At 62.4% G+C, this 12715-nt stretch overlaps 4 protein-coding genes across 4 annotated transcripts; 2 read left to right on the forward strand and 2 right to left on the reverse strand.

The window, feature by feature from the left end:
* Positions 1–342: 342 nt before the first annotated feature.
* Positions 343–5280, forward strand: PAN0_006c3061 (nuclear condensin complex subunit smc4 protein; the record flags this gene model as incomplete). Its single annotated transcript, XM_014801703.1, has 1 exon — positions 343–5280. The coding sequence occupies one exon, from the start codon at positions 343–345 to the stop codon at positions 5278–5280; it is 4938 nt and encodes a 1645-aa protein (XP_014657189.1).
* Positions 5281–5352: 72 nt separating this feature from the next.
* PAN0_006d3062 (oxidoreductase) lies at positions 5353–6780 on the reverse strand (the record flags this gene model as incomplete). Its single annotated transcript, XM_014801704.1, has 1 exon — positions 5353–6780. One exon carries the CDS (start codon positions 6778–6780, stop codon positions 5353–5355), a length of 1428 nt encoding a protein of 475 aa, XP_014657190.1.
* Positions 6781–7062: 282 nt separating this feature from the next.
* On the forward strand, positions 7063–9096 carry PAN0_006c3063 (meiotic mRNA stability protein kinase ume5; the record flags this gene model as incomplete). Its single annotated transcript, XM_014801705.1, has 1 exon — positions 7063–9096. One exon carries the CDS (start codon positions 7063–7065, stop codon positions 9094–9096), a length of 2034 nt encoding a protein of 677 aa, XP_014657191.1.
* A 529-nt stretch (positions 9097–9625) lies between these two features.
* Positions 9626–12019, reverse strand: PAN0_006d3064 (glucose-repressible alcohol dehydrogenase transcriptional effector; the record flags this gene model as incomplete). The annotated part of the gene is made up of 1 exon (XM_014801706.1): positions 9626–12019. The coding sequence occupies one exon, from the start codon at positions 12017–12019 to the stop codon at positions 9626–9628; it is 2394 nt and encodes a 797-aa protein (XP_014657192.1).
* Between the last annotated feature and the right edge of the window lie 696 nt (positions 12020–12715).

Genomic DNA, 12715 nt, shown 5'->3' on the forward strand with positions numbered 1-12715 from the left:
CGAAAGAGAGAAATGCGCGGCCTCGCAGACGCGTATCCGCGCGTTGGCTCGGAAAGGGCGACCGAGAGAGAGAGGGCGGCAGAGAGAGCAACACTTTTTTTTGGGCAGCGGCTCCAACTCAGAGAGAGAGAGCGAGAGAGAGAGAGAGAGGGGAAAGAGAGAGGAGAGAGAGAGCAACACCGCCGAGGCTGAGCCAGCGTCGACATTCACCTCTGCAACTCCATCCGTCACGCGCCTCGTTACCTTTCCACCGCCACGCATCCATCGCATCACCACCAACACCACCACCACCACCACAAATACACTCACACACACACACACACACACACACACATCGCCGCCATGCCGCCCCGTCGCGCGGCAGCCGCAAAGGCACGCGACTCGATCGCATCCAACGCTTCGTCCACAACCTCGGCCTCCGCTTCCCCTATGATTCAGGCGCGCGCCTCACGATCCTCTCGCTCCTCCACAGCTGCTGCCAAGCCCAAAGTCACAGCAGCACCGCGCTCCCGAAGACGCATCCAGAGCTCAGACGATGAAGACGAGGACGACGAGAGCGAGGAGGAGCAAGACGACAGCGAGGATGAGGACGAGCAAGACAGCGACGAGCCAGACACACCGGTAAAGCCGGCACCTCGGTCGCGGGCGCAGAAGGGTGCAGCGGCGACAACAGCCTCCCGCGCCTCGACTGGACGCGCTCGTGCTCCAGCAGCAAAGCCTGCGGTTCAGCCGACAAAGACCTCCAGATCGCGCGCCAAACAGGTCGTAGAGAGCGAAGACGAAGAGGAGGACGAAGAGGAGGATGTCGTCGACGACTCAATCAGTCCTGCTTCCGCGAATCATGATTCGGAGGATGAAGAGGATGACGATGAGGAAGCAGACGAAGTTCAGTCGCCCTCGGCACGTCGCGTGTCCAAGGCGGCCAAACCTTCGTCCTCTCGAACCAAGACCCGTGTCGCCGAGCAGGATGAGGAGGAAGAAGAGCAGCATCCGGACTCGGACGCATCCGAAACCTCCTTCAAGGAGGCACGCACCGGCACACCGGAGCCCACCGAAGCCTCGGCATCGGCCCTCAGCCAGCCTCGTACCCCTTCGTCAAACCTGCTCAAGCAGATCGCAACACCCGCACGTCCCGCGCCTCCCGCCGGCCCCGCCAAGCGTCTCGTCATCCACAAGATGGTCCTCATCGACTTCAAGTCCTACGCAGGTCGCCAGGAGATCGGTCCCTTCCACAAGTCCTTCTCCAGCGTCGTCGGCCCCAACGGAAGCGGAAAGAGCAACGTCATCGACTCGCTCCTCTTTGTCTTCGGCTGGAGAGCCTCCAAGATGCGCCAGGGCAAGCTCAGCGAGCTCATCCACAACTCGGCCGGCAAGGAAAACCTGCCCCACTGCAGCGTCGAGGTCTGGTTCCGCGAGATCATCGACGGGCCCAACGACGCATTCACCGTCGTCCCCGGCAGCAAGCTCGTCGTCTCGCGCACCGCCTACCGCAACAACACCTCGCAGTACTTTATCAACGCACGCAAGTCCACCTTCACCGAAGCCACTACGCTCCTCAAGGCAAAGGGCATCGACCTCGACCACAAGCGCTTCCTCATCCTCCAGGGCGAGGTCGAGTCCATCGCACAGATGCCACCGCGCGCAAAGAACGAGCACGAGGAAGGCCTGCTCGAGTACCTCGAAGACATCATCGGCACCAGCTGCTTCAAGACGCCCATCGAGCAACACGCCAAGCTCGTCGACGAGGCCAACGAGAAGCGAGCCGAAAAGCTCGGCCGTCTCAAGATCGTCCAAAAGGAAAAGGACGCGCTCGAGGCCAAGAAGCGCCAGGCAGAGGAGTTCCTCCGCGACCAGAACGAGCTCTCGCAGCGACAGTCGGCGCTCTGGCAGGTCTACAGCCTCGAGTGCCGCGACAACATCAAGGTCGCCGCAGACGCCATCGCCAAGCTCAACAAGCGCCTCGCCGACGAGGTCGAAAAGCACTCGGGCTCCAAGGCCGAGATCGAAGCGCTCGAGGCAGAATACAAGTCGCTCGCCAAGGACTTTGACAACATCGCCCGCAGCAGCGAAAAGGTGGTCAAGGAGCTGGCGCGCTTCGAAAAGGACGACGTACAGCTCCAGGAGAAGCGCAAGCATCTCGAGTCCAAAAAGAAGAAGCTCGCAAAGGCGATCGCCGACGACCGCCACGCCGCCTCCGAGGCCAAAACCACCGCCTCGGATTCGGCGCACAGGATCGAAAAGGAGGAGGCTGCGCTGCGCAAGCTCGAGGCGTCGCTCGAAACCGAAGAGGCCGAGCTCGAAAAGATCCGCGACTCGCTCAAGGGCAAGACCGAAAAGTTCAGCCGCGCCATCGAGCTCAAGCAGCGCGAGCTCCAGCCCTGGACGGCCAAGATCAGCGAAAAGGTCGCCGCCAAGAACGTCGCGCAAGAGGAACGCGACCTGCTCGCCAGCCGCGGTGCCCAGGTGGAGGCGAGCATCGCCGAGGCCAAAGAGGCGCTGCGCAACCTCGAGCTCGACAACCAGTCTAAGCACGACGAGGTGCAGAGCCTCAACCAGGAGCGCCGCGATCTCGAAAAGAAGATCGCCTCGTGCCAGAAGCAGCTCGACGAGATGAAGCAGCAGGAACACGCCATGCGCGCCAAGGTGGTCTCGGCAAGGTCCAAGGCCGACGAGGCACGCGCCAGCGTGAGTGCCAGCCGCTCGCGCGGCGACGTCCTCTCGAGCCTCTCGCGCCAGGCCGAACTCGGCATGATCAAGGGCTTCCACGGCCGTCTGGGCAATCTGGGCGTCATCGACGACAAGTACGACGTGGCCATCAGCACCGCCTGCCCGGGTCTCAACAACATTGTCGTCGACTCGGTCGACTGCGGCCAGGCGTGCATCGAGCATCTGCGCAAGAACAACCTGGGCCGAGCCAACTTTGTGCTGCTCAACAGCCTCGGCATCAGCGCGGCGCAAGTCGCGCCCATCGAGACGCCTGAAAACGTGCCGCGCCTCTTCGACCTGGTCAAGCCGCGCGAGCCGCGGTTTGCCGCCGCCTTCTACCACCAGCTGCGCGACACGCTCGTCGCCAAGGACCTCGCGCACGCCAACCGCATCGCGTACGGCGCCAAGCGCTGGCGTGTGGTGACGCTCGATGGCCAGCTCATCGACAAGAGCGGCACCATGTCCGGCGGTGGCAACAAGGTGTCGCGCGGCGCCATGAGCTCCCGGTTCGCCGCCGACGAGGTGTCGCCCGAGCAGCTGCAGCGGCTCGAGCGCGATCGGGATGCGGTCGAAGAGTCGCTGCGGGGGCACGTCGCCTCGATCAAGACGGTCGAGTCGCTGCTCGACGGCCACCGCGGGCGTGCGCCGCAGATCGAGGTGGCGCTCGACAAGATCCGCATGGACCTCGAGAGCGGCGACCAGCGCGTCAAAGAGGGCCAGCGGCGCGTCGCCGAGCTGGCGGCCGAGAGCAAGCCGGATGCGGGCGACGCCTCGCGCATCGCCGAGCTCGACCGCCAGATGGGCTCGCTCGACAAGGAGATCGCCAAGCTCACCGAAAAGAGCTCGGCGATCGAGCGCGACATCGAGGCGCTGCAGGAGAAGATCCTCGAGGCGGGCGGTGTGGAGCTGCGCACGCAGAAGAGCAAGGTGGACAGCATCAAGGACAAGATGGAGCTCTCGTCCGAACTCACCACCAAGGCGGAGGTGGCCAAGTCCAAGGCGGAGAAGGACGTGGTGAAGCTCGCCAAGTCGCTTGAGAGGAACGAGGCGCAGCTGGCCGAGCTCGATGGCGAGCTCGAGCAGCTGCGCGACGAGATCAGCGCCAAGGCCAACGAGGCCGAGAGCGTGCGCGCTAAAGTGGACGAGGCGCAGCACCTCATGGATGCCAAGGCCGAGGAGCGCGACGAGATCAAGGCGCAGCTCGACGAACGCTCCGAGTCGGCCAACTCGTTCCGCGCGCTCGAGATGGAGATCAAGCAGAAGCTCGAGGACAACGAGCGGCTGCAGAACGAGAACGACAAGCGTCTCAAGCACTGGCAGGAGAAGCTGGCGGGTCTGGTGCTGCACCACGTCGACGACGACGACGAAGACGACGAGGAAGCCGACAAGCCAGAAGGCGATGAGGACGCAGAGACCGATGGCGCCGCAAAGCAGTCCAAATCGGCGGGCAAGAAGCGTGCTGTCAAAGCCGAGGGTGGCGACGATGACGCGATCGCTGAAGAGTCGGACTCAGACGAGGACGAGACGCTTGCGCTGCCCGAGTATCCCGAGGACGAGCTGCGCGCGATCGACAAGGAGTCGGTCAAGGCGCAAATCGTCTTCTACGAGGAGAAAGTGTCCAAGGGCTCCGCCAACATGTCTGTGCTTGCCGAGTACCGCAAGCGCGAAGCCGAGTTCGTCGCACGTGCCAAGGACCTGGAAGCCACGACGGCGGAGCGCGACTCGGCCAAGCAGCGGTACGACGACCTTCGCAAGCAGCGCCTCGAAAACTTCATGGCCGGGTTCAGCGTGATCTCTTCGAAGCTCAAGGAGATGTACCAGACGATCACGCTGGGCGGGAATGCGGAGTTGGAGTTGGTGGATTCGCTGGATCCGTTTGCGGAGGGGATTCTGTTTTCGGTCATGCCGCCCAAGAAGTCGTGGAAGAACATTTCGAATCTGTCGGGCGGCGAGAAGACGCTGTCGTCGCTGGCGCTCGTGTTTGCGCTGCACGCGTACAAGCCGACGCCCGTCTATGTGATGGACGAGATCGATGCGGCGCTCGACTTCCGCAACGTGTCGATTGTGGCCAACCTCATCCGGGAGCGCACCAAGGGTGGCCAGTTTATCATCATTTCGCTGCGCAACAACATGTTTGAGTTGTCGTCGCGCCTGATTGGCGTGTACAAGACGGCCAACTGTACAAAGTCGCTCACCATCGACAATACCGAGCTGCTCGCCGCGCCTCCTGCACCGGCGCCGGTGCCGGTGGCAACGCAGTCTCGCGCAAGTCTGGCGATACCGGCTTCACCCATGGCAACGCCGTCGCAGCATATGGTGGCCGCTACGCCGAGGCCGGGGATGGCGAGGATGGTGCCCAGGACGCCGGCGCCAGGGGCACAGGCGTCGCAGCTGGATCTCAACAGGCTCATGACGCCCGCGGTGGGCAAGACACCCGGATCGGTGCTGCAGCGCTCCAGGATGCACAATGCGCTCGCGGACAAGTCCAAGATCAGCAAACCACCTGCGTTCGGCAATGCGGCCAAGAGGAGCGTCTCGGCCACGCTTGCCACTCCCACCCCGGCGAATCATTGATGTGGCAAGAAGACAGAGTTGTATTTGTAGCCGTTGAAAGGGATTGTTGTATCCAAAAAAAGGCTGTTGTGTCTAGACTTGGGGACGTTTGATCTTTCCACCCTTGGCCTTGACCTTGTGCTCCAAGAGGTGTTCCTCGTGCTGCCACAATTGGGCCCAATTGTGACGTGCATCTTTGCTGTTGGGATCGAGTCTCGCCGGTAGGGTGGGACGAACGATCCTTGCCTCTCTGTACAGCTCCGCCGGTACGAGGGGTTCGTACAGGCCAAACCTCGCATGGGCTGGTGAGGCGTTGTTGAGGATGGGATGGGTGCGTGCCTGTCCATCAAGCTTTCGCGCTGTTGCCCACACGACACTATTCGCTGCGGTTGCTGCAGACTTGGCCAACAGCCACACCACTGGCCACACCACCAACACCAACACCATGCGCAACGCAGCTCTCGCAAAGTACAGCGGTGGGAAGGAGGATGGGGAGGGAGGGGGCAGGAAGGTGTCGATGATGTCGGCATTGCGTTCAAAGCCCGGGCATACATTGATGACGGCAATGTTGCTATGCGTGTGCGGCGTTGAGGCAGTGGGTCGGGCAGAGGAAACGTCGATGCCGGGAAGCTTGGTGCGTGGACGCGGATCGGCTTCGGCGAGCAGATCGAGGCGACGCTGCAGCTCGATGCTCAGTGCGTACCATCGCAGAGACGCCGCACCCACCAGCGCCGAATAGCTCCCCTCCGCCAGCGTCTTGATTGTCGGCGTAGCCTTGCGCTTTCCCTTGGGCTTTGTAGCAGTGCCGGTGGTGAGCAGGTCAAAGTGATTCGCACCCGCCGCGTAGAACGGCGACACCACCGACACGATGCGCACCTCGCGCTCGGGCGGCAGCACAAGCAGACTGCTCAGCAACGAATTCACCAGGTGAAACCGTGCGAGCACGTGCAGCTGATAGATCGCCTGCGCCATCCCCACACCTGTTGCCTGCAATGTGCGCACCTCCTCCCTCGACGGCGGGAGAAAGATGAGCGAGTCGAGTCTGCGTATACCCTGCTGCTGCTTCTTGTCGCCTGCATTCCAGAGCGCCGCAAACGCCGAGACGCTCTCGAGGCTCGCAATGTCGCACTGCTCGGCGTACACCAGCTCGGACTGCGTCGAGTCGCGGATGAGGTGCACGAGCTGCACCACGTCCGGCGACGAGATATCCGGCGCGAGCGCGATGATCTGTGCTCCTCGATGGGCGAGTGCCGAGATGGTGACGACGCCCAGCGGCGTAAAGGCGCCCGAGGCGACGAGCACGACGCGGCCGTGCAGGTCGTTCAAGTGTGCATCGAGCGAGGGCGAAATAGGCGCAGAGTTGGTTGAGGAGGATGTGGGCGGCGGGGGCGGGTCGAGCAGCTTGACGCCCTGCGACCAGGTCTTGAGGAAGGAGATGGCGACGAGCGAGGCGGCGATTGAGGCCCAGTACTCGGTGGGCACGGCGGACGACACTGCCGATGCAAGAAGATGTACCGGCATGGCGATCGTGCTGGCCGAGGAGGTTGATGATCGTGGAAGTGGAAGGGAAGGAAGGAGGAGAGGAAGGACGGTCGAAGCGGCGCCCCAAAAAGTGTTGGTCTTCGGGCGCCATTCCGACTTCCGAACGCCGCTTCGTCGGGACGCCGCCGACTTGACTTTGAGTTGGCTTTGGACCCTGAAGCTTCGTCTTTCGTTCACCACCACCACCATCGTCTCCTTCGCCGCCATGGCGCACCATCACCACCAACCCCTGCAGCCATCGCACATGGCCGTAAGCGCAGCATGAACACGCACGACCCCGCACCCACCGCGGCTGGGGCAGCGTCAACGTCGGATGCATCCTCGACCCAGCCGCACGGCTACTACTACGACAACCTCGACGATCCATACGCCGGCGCCTTCTGGTCGCACTTTGGCCAGCCGCACCACCTCGCTGCACGCCATGTGCCCCTCGACTCGTCGCCCGCCGCCACGATGAAGGCGTATCGCGAGTACCGCGACCGCGTGCGCAAGCCCGTGCTCGCGACTTACACCATCCTCGGCTTCCTCAGCTCCGGCACGTACGGACGCGTCTACAAGGCGCGTCTGCGCAGTGCCCCGCAGCTGCCTCCGACCAGCGGCTCGGCGGCCGCAGGACTCGCTACGCCGACTGCGTCCGGCGCTGCCAATGTGGCCACAGCGGCGGCCAAGAAACGAGGCGGACTGCTGCAGCAGCATCAGCTGCTCGATTCGCCCAGCGCAGCGTCGTCGCTTCACGGCACGCCCAAGTCGGTCATTGATTCGACCGTGCCTGCCAATGCTACGCCGGGACGCACTCGGACCGACTCGCCTGGCGTGGGAGCCGCCGCTGCCGCCGCCACGGCGGGAGCGACAAACGCCCGAACAGCCGACAACTTGTCGGCCACAAGTGCGCTCGGCGGCGGCGACGGCCAGATCTTTGCGATCAAAAAATTCAAGCCAGACACCAAGGAGACCGACGCCTCGGTCTACACGGGCATCTCGCAGAGTGCCATGCGCGAGATCTCGCTCAACCGCGAACTGAGCCACGTCAACATTGTGACGCTGCGCCAAGTGATGCTCGAAGACAAGGCGATCTACATGGTCTTCGAGTATGCCGAGCACGATCTGCTGCAGATCATCCACTACCACTCCACCGCGCTGCGCACCCCGATCCCCACGGCTGTGCTCAAGAGTCTCATGTGGCAGCTGGTCAACGGCGTGGCGTACCTGCACGCCAACTGGATCCTGCACCGCGACCTGAAGCCGGCCAACATTCTGGTCACCTCCAACGGCGTGGTGAAGATCGGCGATCTCGGTTTGGCCAGGCTCTACTCGTCGCCGCTGCAGAGCCTGTACAATGGCGACAAGGTGGTGGTGACCATCTGGTACCGTGCGCCCGAGCTGCTCCTTGGCGCACGCCACTACACGACGGCGATCGACATGTGGAGTGTGGGATGTATTTGGGGCGAACTGCTGGCGCTGCGACCGATGTTCAAGGGTGAAGAGGCCAAGATGGATCCCAAGACCAAGGCGGCTCCGTTTCAGACGGACCAGCTTAAGCGCATCGTCGAGGTGCTGGGGACGCCCAACAAGGAGCGGTGGCCAGCCATCGAGAGCATGCCCGACTACAAGGGCTGGTGGCCACATCTGAGGCTCGACAACTATCCCAAGACGCTCTCGCGCTGGTACACCTCGAGACACAAGAGCGAGGATGGCTACGACCTCTTTGATGATCTCTTGCAGTACGATCCGGAGCAGCGTCTGACGGCCAATCAGGCGCTTGCGCATGGCTGGTTCGCACACGAACCGCAAATTACGCTCAACGCCTTTGCCAGCCTCGCCAAACCCGTGGGCACGTACCCAAACCGACGCGTGATCCACGACGATCTGGATCCCAAGATGAAGAGCAACTATCAACCGCCCATCGACGCGCATCATTTGCCGGCAGTTCAGCAGGCCAATTTGAACAGCGCGCATCCCATTCGACTTGCCCAGCTGCTACACCGTCAGCAGCATCTGTCGCAGCAGGGCTCGGTGGGCGATGCGGGAAAGGCCTCGGTAGGGTCGACTGGACCAGCTGCTCCTCCCGCATTGGGCACGGTGGGCATGCAAACTTCGGCGCCAAGTACCGCGCCCTCTTTACAGCCCAATCCTCCGCTCATCACGATTGCACATCCGCCATCGTCGACGCCGACGGTGAGGAGTACGCATAGCTTGCAGAGCGGGACGGACGATTCGCCACCGGCTAGTTCGGCTAGAAGTACGCTCGTTGCTACCGCCACGCGCAACAACCAGCGCAAGCGTCAGCGGATCTAATCCAAAGCCGTTGCCAAAGTTTTTTGGCACCATCTCTTGTTGCGCATCGCAGTATTTTGAGGCATCAAAAAGTCGGCCCCAAAAATCACACGGCCTGCAAATGTGACAGAGAGCCCCCAGGGGGCTTTCGATCAAAGAGCAACAACACAATCGAGTGAAGAGGGAGAGAGAGAGAGCGAGAGATGGATATTCCAACAACAGCGGCGGCGACGTGCACATGAAACAAGCCGAGAGTGCACACCCGCGCATGCGCATGTGCACCTCGTCATGGAGAGTGTCAACAAAAACTGGAAGAAAGTTGAAAAAAAAGGGGGGGAAAGTATAGGCGGAAGGTTATAAAAGGTGAAACAAGGCAAAGCGCAAAGAAGTGAAGAAAAAGGGGATGGAGGAGAGAAGAGAAAAGGAGAGGGCAATACAAAGAACAACGCTGTTGTGACAAAAAAAAGATGCAGAGAGGATCGCAAAGCGAGAGTGGTACAGTTTCGAATGCATTTACAAAAACGAGGTTGGGGCCAACAAAGATGTCGGATCACCTCCTGGCAGCAGGACCGGACGAAGGATGATGGACCTCGCGCGCCGTGCTGGACGGCTGCACATGCTCGAGGCGCTTCACCTTGTACTCGCCCATGATGCAGATATGGTCGCTGGGGAAATGCGCATTGGGGAAGCCGACCACCTTGGAGAGGTACTGCTTGTCCACCTCGCCCAACACGCCCGTCACACTCAGCGAGTTCTTCGAGTAGAAAATATAGTCGATCCCACCCTCGTATCCGGGCGTGTAGTTGGTGAACGTCAGCTCGCCAATGGGCGCATACGACGACTCGAGTCGATAGTTGTGCTGCAGCCCGTGCGCGGTGTAGTTGCCATAGACATGGTCCATGAAATCCTCGTGATCACCCGGCACACTGCTGCTCGCCAAAAAGTCGTACACGCCCGTCTCGGGCACCGAGTTGAAGTCGCCACACACGATGGTGGGGATCTGCGTACCGTGCGTATACTTGGGCGCCGGCGGGTAGCCCTCGGCCACACTCAGCTTGGGCGGCAGCTTGGCAAACCGACTCCCGGCCTTTTCGACCTCCTCCATGAGCATGCCCACCTGGACGAGCTTGACGTCGCGGAACTGCGGATCCCAGTGCGTGTGCACGTTGGTCACCACCAGCCGCGAGCCGCTCTGCTTGTTCTCCAGCAGCGCAATCACCGCAATGTTGTCCTTGGTCATCACGCGGTTGTACATGTCCTCCGACTTTTTGAGGTCGGGCCGCTGCAGCGCGATCTGGTTGAACTCGACGAGCTGCTTCTCGATGAGCTGGTACTTGGTCGCCTTGTAGAAGATGGCGCATCCGTCCACGCGCCGCTTCTCCTCGTCGCGCATGGTGCGCGCGCGCGACTTGGGGTAGAAGACGCCCTCGTAGTCCTGCTGCGAGAGGTGGTGGAGGAAGTAGTCCTCGTACTGCTCCATGTCGACCTCTTGCAGGCAGCACACGTCGGCGCTGTACGACATGACCTCCTGCAGGATAAACTCCTTGCGGTAGTCCCAGGTGAGCGCCCAGGAGGGCGTGTAGCCGTACATCTGCGCGGTGGCGTATCGGTCGCAGAGGATGTTGTACGAGAGCACGTTGAAGGATTCCTGCGGCGCGTCGGGCGCGTGCTTTTCGGCGTCGAGGTCCGGCAGGTCCGGGTCGATCATGATCCACTCTCGCTCTGGCGGCGGCAGCGGGACGGGGCACGAGTCGCGGAGGTAGGCGATGACGGCGGCGGTGCCGTCGCGCTGGAAGAGCGTGCGCAGGTTGTCCTGGAGCGGGTTGCCCTCGATGCCGAGCATCTCGAGCTGGTGGAGCGTGCCGAGCTCGGGCGGCAGCGTGACGAGGTTGTTGTCAAAGAGGAAGAGCTCGCGCAGGCTGGTGAGCATGCCGAGCTCGGCGGGGACGGCGTTGAGCTTGTTGCCTGATGCGTCGAGGACGGTGAGGTGGCGGAGCTTGACAATGTCGGACGAGATGGTGGTGAGGGCGTTGTGGTTGATGAAGAGCGAGGTGAGGAACGAGTAGCGGTAGACTTCGTTGGCGATGTTCTTGAGCGCGAGGCCGCCCATGTCGATGGTGGACCACGTCTGCTTGTCCTTGGCTGCGGTTGGTGATGAGGTGGTGGTGGCGGGTGTGACGTTGGGTGTGCCTGGCGTTGCATCGGCTGCGCCGCTTCCCTTGTCACCGTCGCCTCCGCCGCCGTTGGCTGCGCTCGACTCTTTCTTTGCGACAAAGAGGCCGTTTGCTGCTACCTGCGGGGGCACGATGCCCTTGTTGGGGTCTTGGATGGCGATGGCGGAGCTGGTTGCGGAGCGGGCGGCGAGTGCGGCTGCGCGTGCGTGGTGGTGTGGAGAGGCGGACTGGCGTGAGATCTCTGCCTTTAGGATCTGCTGCTGCCAGTGCGGCGAACCGGAAGCTGCGGCTGCGGCTGCTGCGGCTGCGGCTGCATCGGAGCGTGCTGAGGAGGAGCCGAGGTGACCGGAGGAGTGGATGCCGCCGGGGGAGGCCATGTGGGAGAGACCGGAGGGGCCGTGACCGCCATGGTGGTGGTGGTGATGCGCGGCGAGGTTGGCGTAGCCGGGGGACGAGGGACCGCCTGCGGAGATGGAGGCAGCGCTCGAGTGACCGATGGAGCCTGGCAAGGAGGAGAGCGAGGGGTTCTGCTGGTGCGAGTGGTGCGGATGCTGGTGGGAGCGTTGTGGCCACGCGGCGTTGGGCAAGGGGAAGCGGCCTACGGGAGTGAAGGAGCCGTTGTAGCCGTTGTTGTGATTCTGAGCGGAAGCCTGGCCGCCAGGCTGGGAGAGCGGACCGCCTCCATGACTACCTGATGGGTGGTGGTGGGAGTTGAGGTAGAGGTATGCTGGAGGCGAGGGGGCCGGGGAAGGCGACGGGGAGGGATACATGTATGAGGGATGTGCGGATCCGCGCGGCGGTGGGCGGGAGTGTCTAGGTCGAGGAGGTTGTTGGAAGGTAGCGAGCGTGTTGGTGTTGGTGTTTCAGCGGCAAGGGCGGTGGTTGCGGGTGTGCGGGATAGCTGTGTGTGCGCGTTGAAAAGGGCCGAGTCGCAGCAGAAGTAGACGAGATCGAAGGCAAAGGGGCTTTGAAGTCGGAGCGGGGCGATTGCATGTTCCTGGGAGAGGGGGAGAGAGATGGAGAAAGACAGCTAGGGCAGCGATCTAGATGGCGAGTGGATTGAGAAGGTGGAGCAGGAGCACGCCGTCGCCGAGCATGGGAGCGCCAAAGCAGAAAGCGAGCGTGTGCGCGAGACGTAGTGGCGCCGAGTAGAGTAGAGCGGCTTGCTTGCTTGTGCTGGCGTTGTTGGCTGTGATGATGGTGACGGTAGCAAAGGCGATGGTGATGATTGCGGAGGAGGAGGAGCAGCAGCAGCAGCTGAAACGTGCGATCGCGCCAACGAGTCGCGCGAGAGGTGACTCTCTGCTGCTGGAGAGAGCGGCACTGCTGCAGCGGCTCAACTGCAGCGTCGCGCTTTGGGGCGCTTGGCCGCTGTCGAGGCGCGCTGCATATTCGCATCCCCAAATCCGAATTCCAGCCGCCGAGCTGTGGAGCCCGTCTGGTGATCGGCGGCTCCTTACTAAACT

This window comes from Moesziomyces antarcticus (assembly GCF_000747765.1).
Source record: "Moesziomyces antarcticus DNA, scaffold: scaffold_v10006, strain JCM 10317, whole genome shotgun sequence".
NCBI lineage: Eukaryota > Fungi > Basidiomycota > Ustilaginomycetes > Ustilaginales > Ustilaginaceae > Moesziomyces > Moesziomyces antarcticus.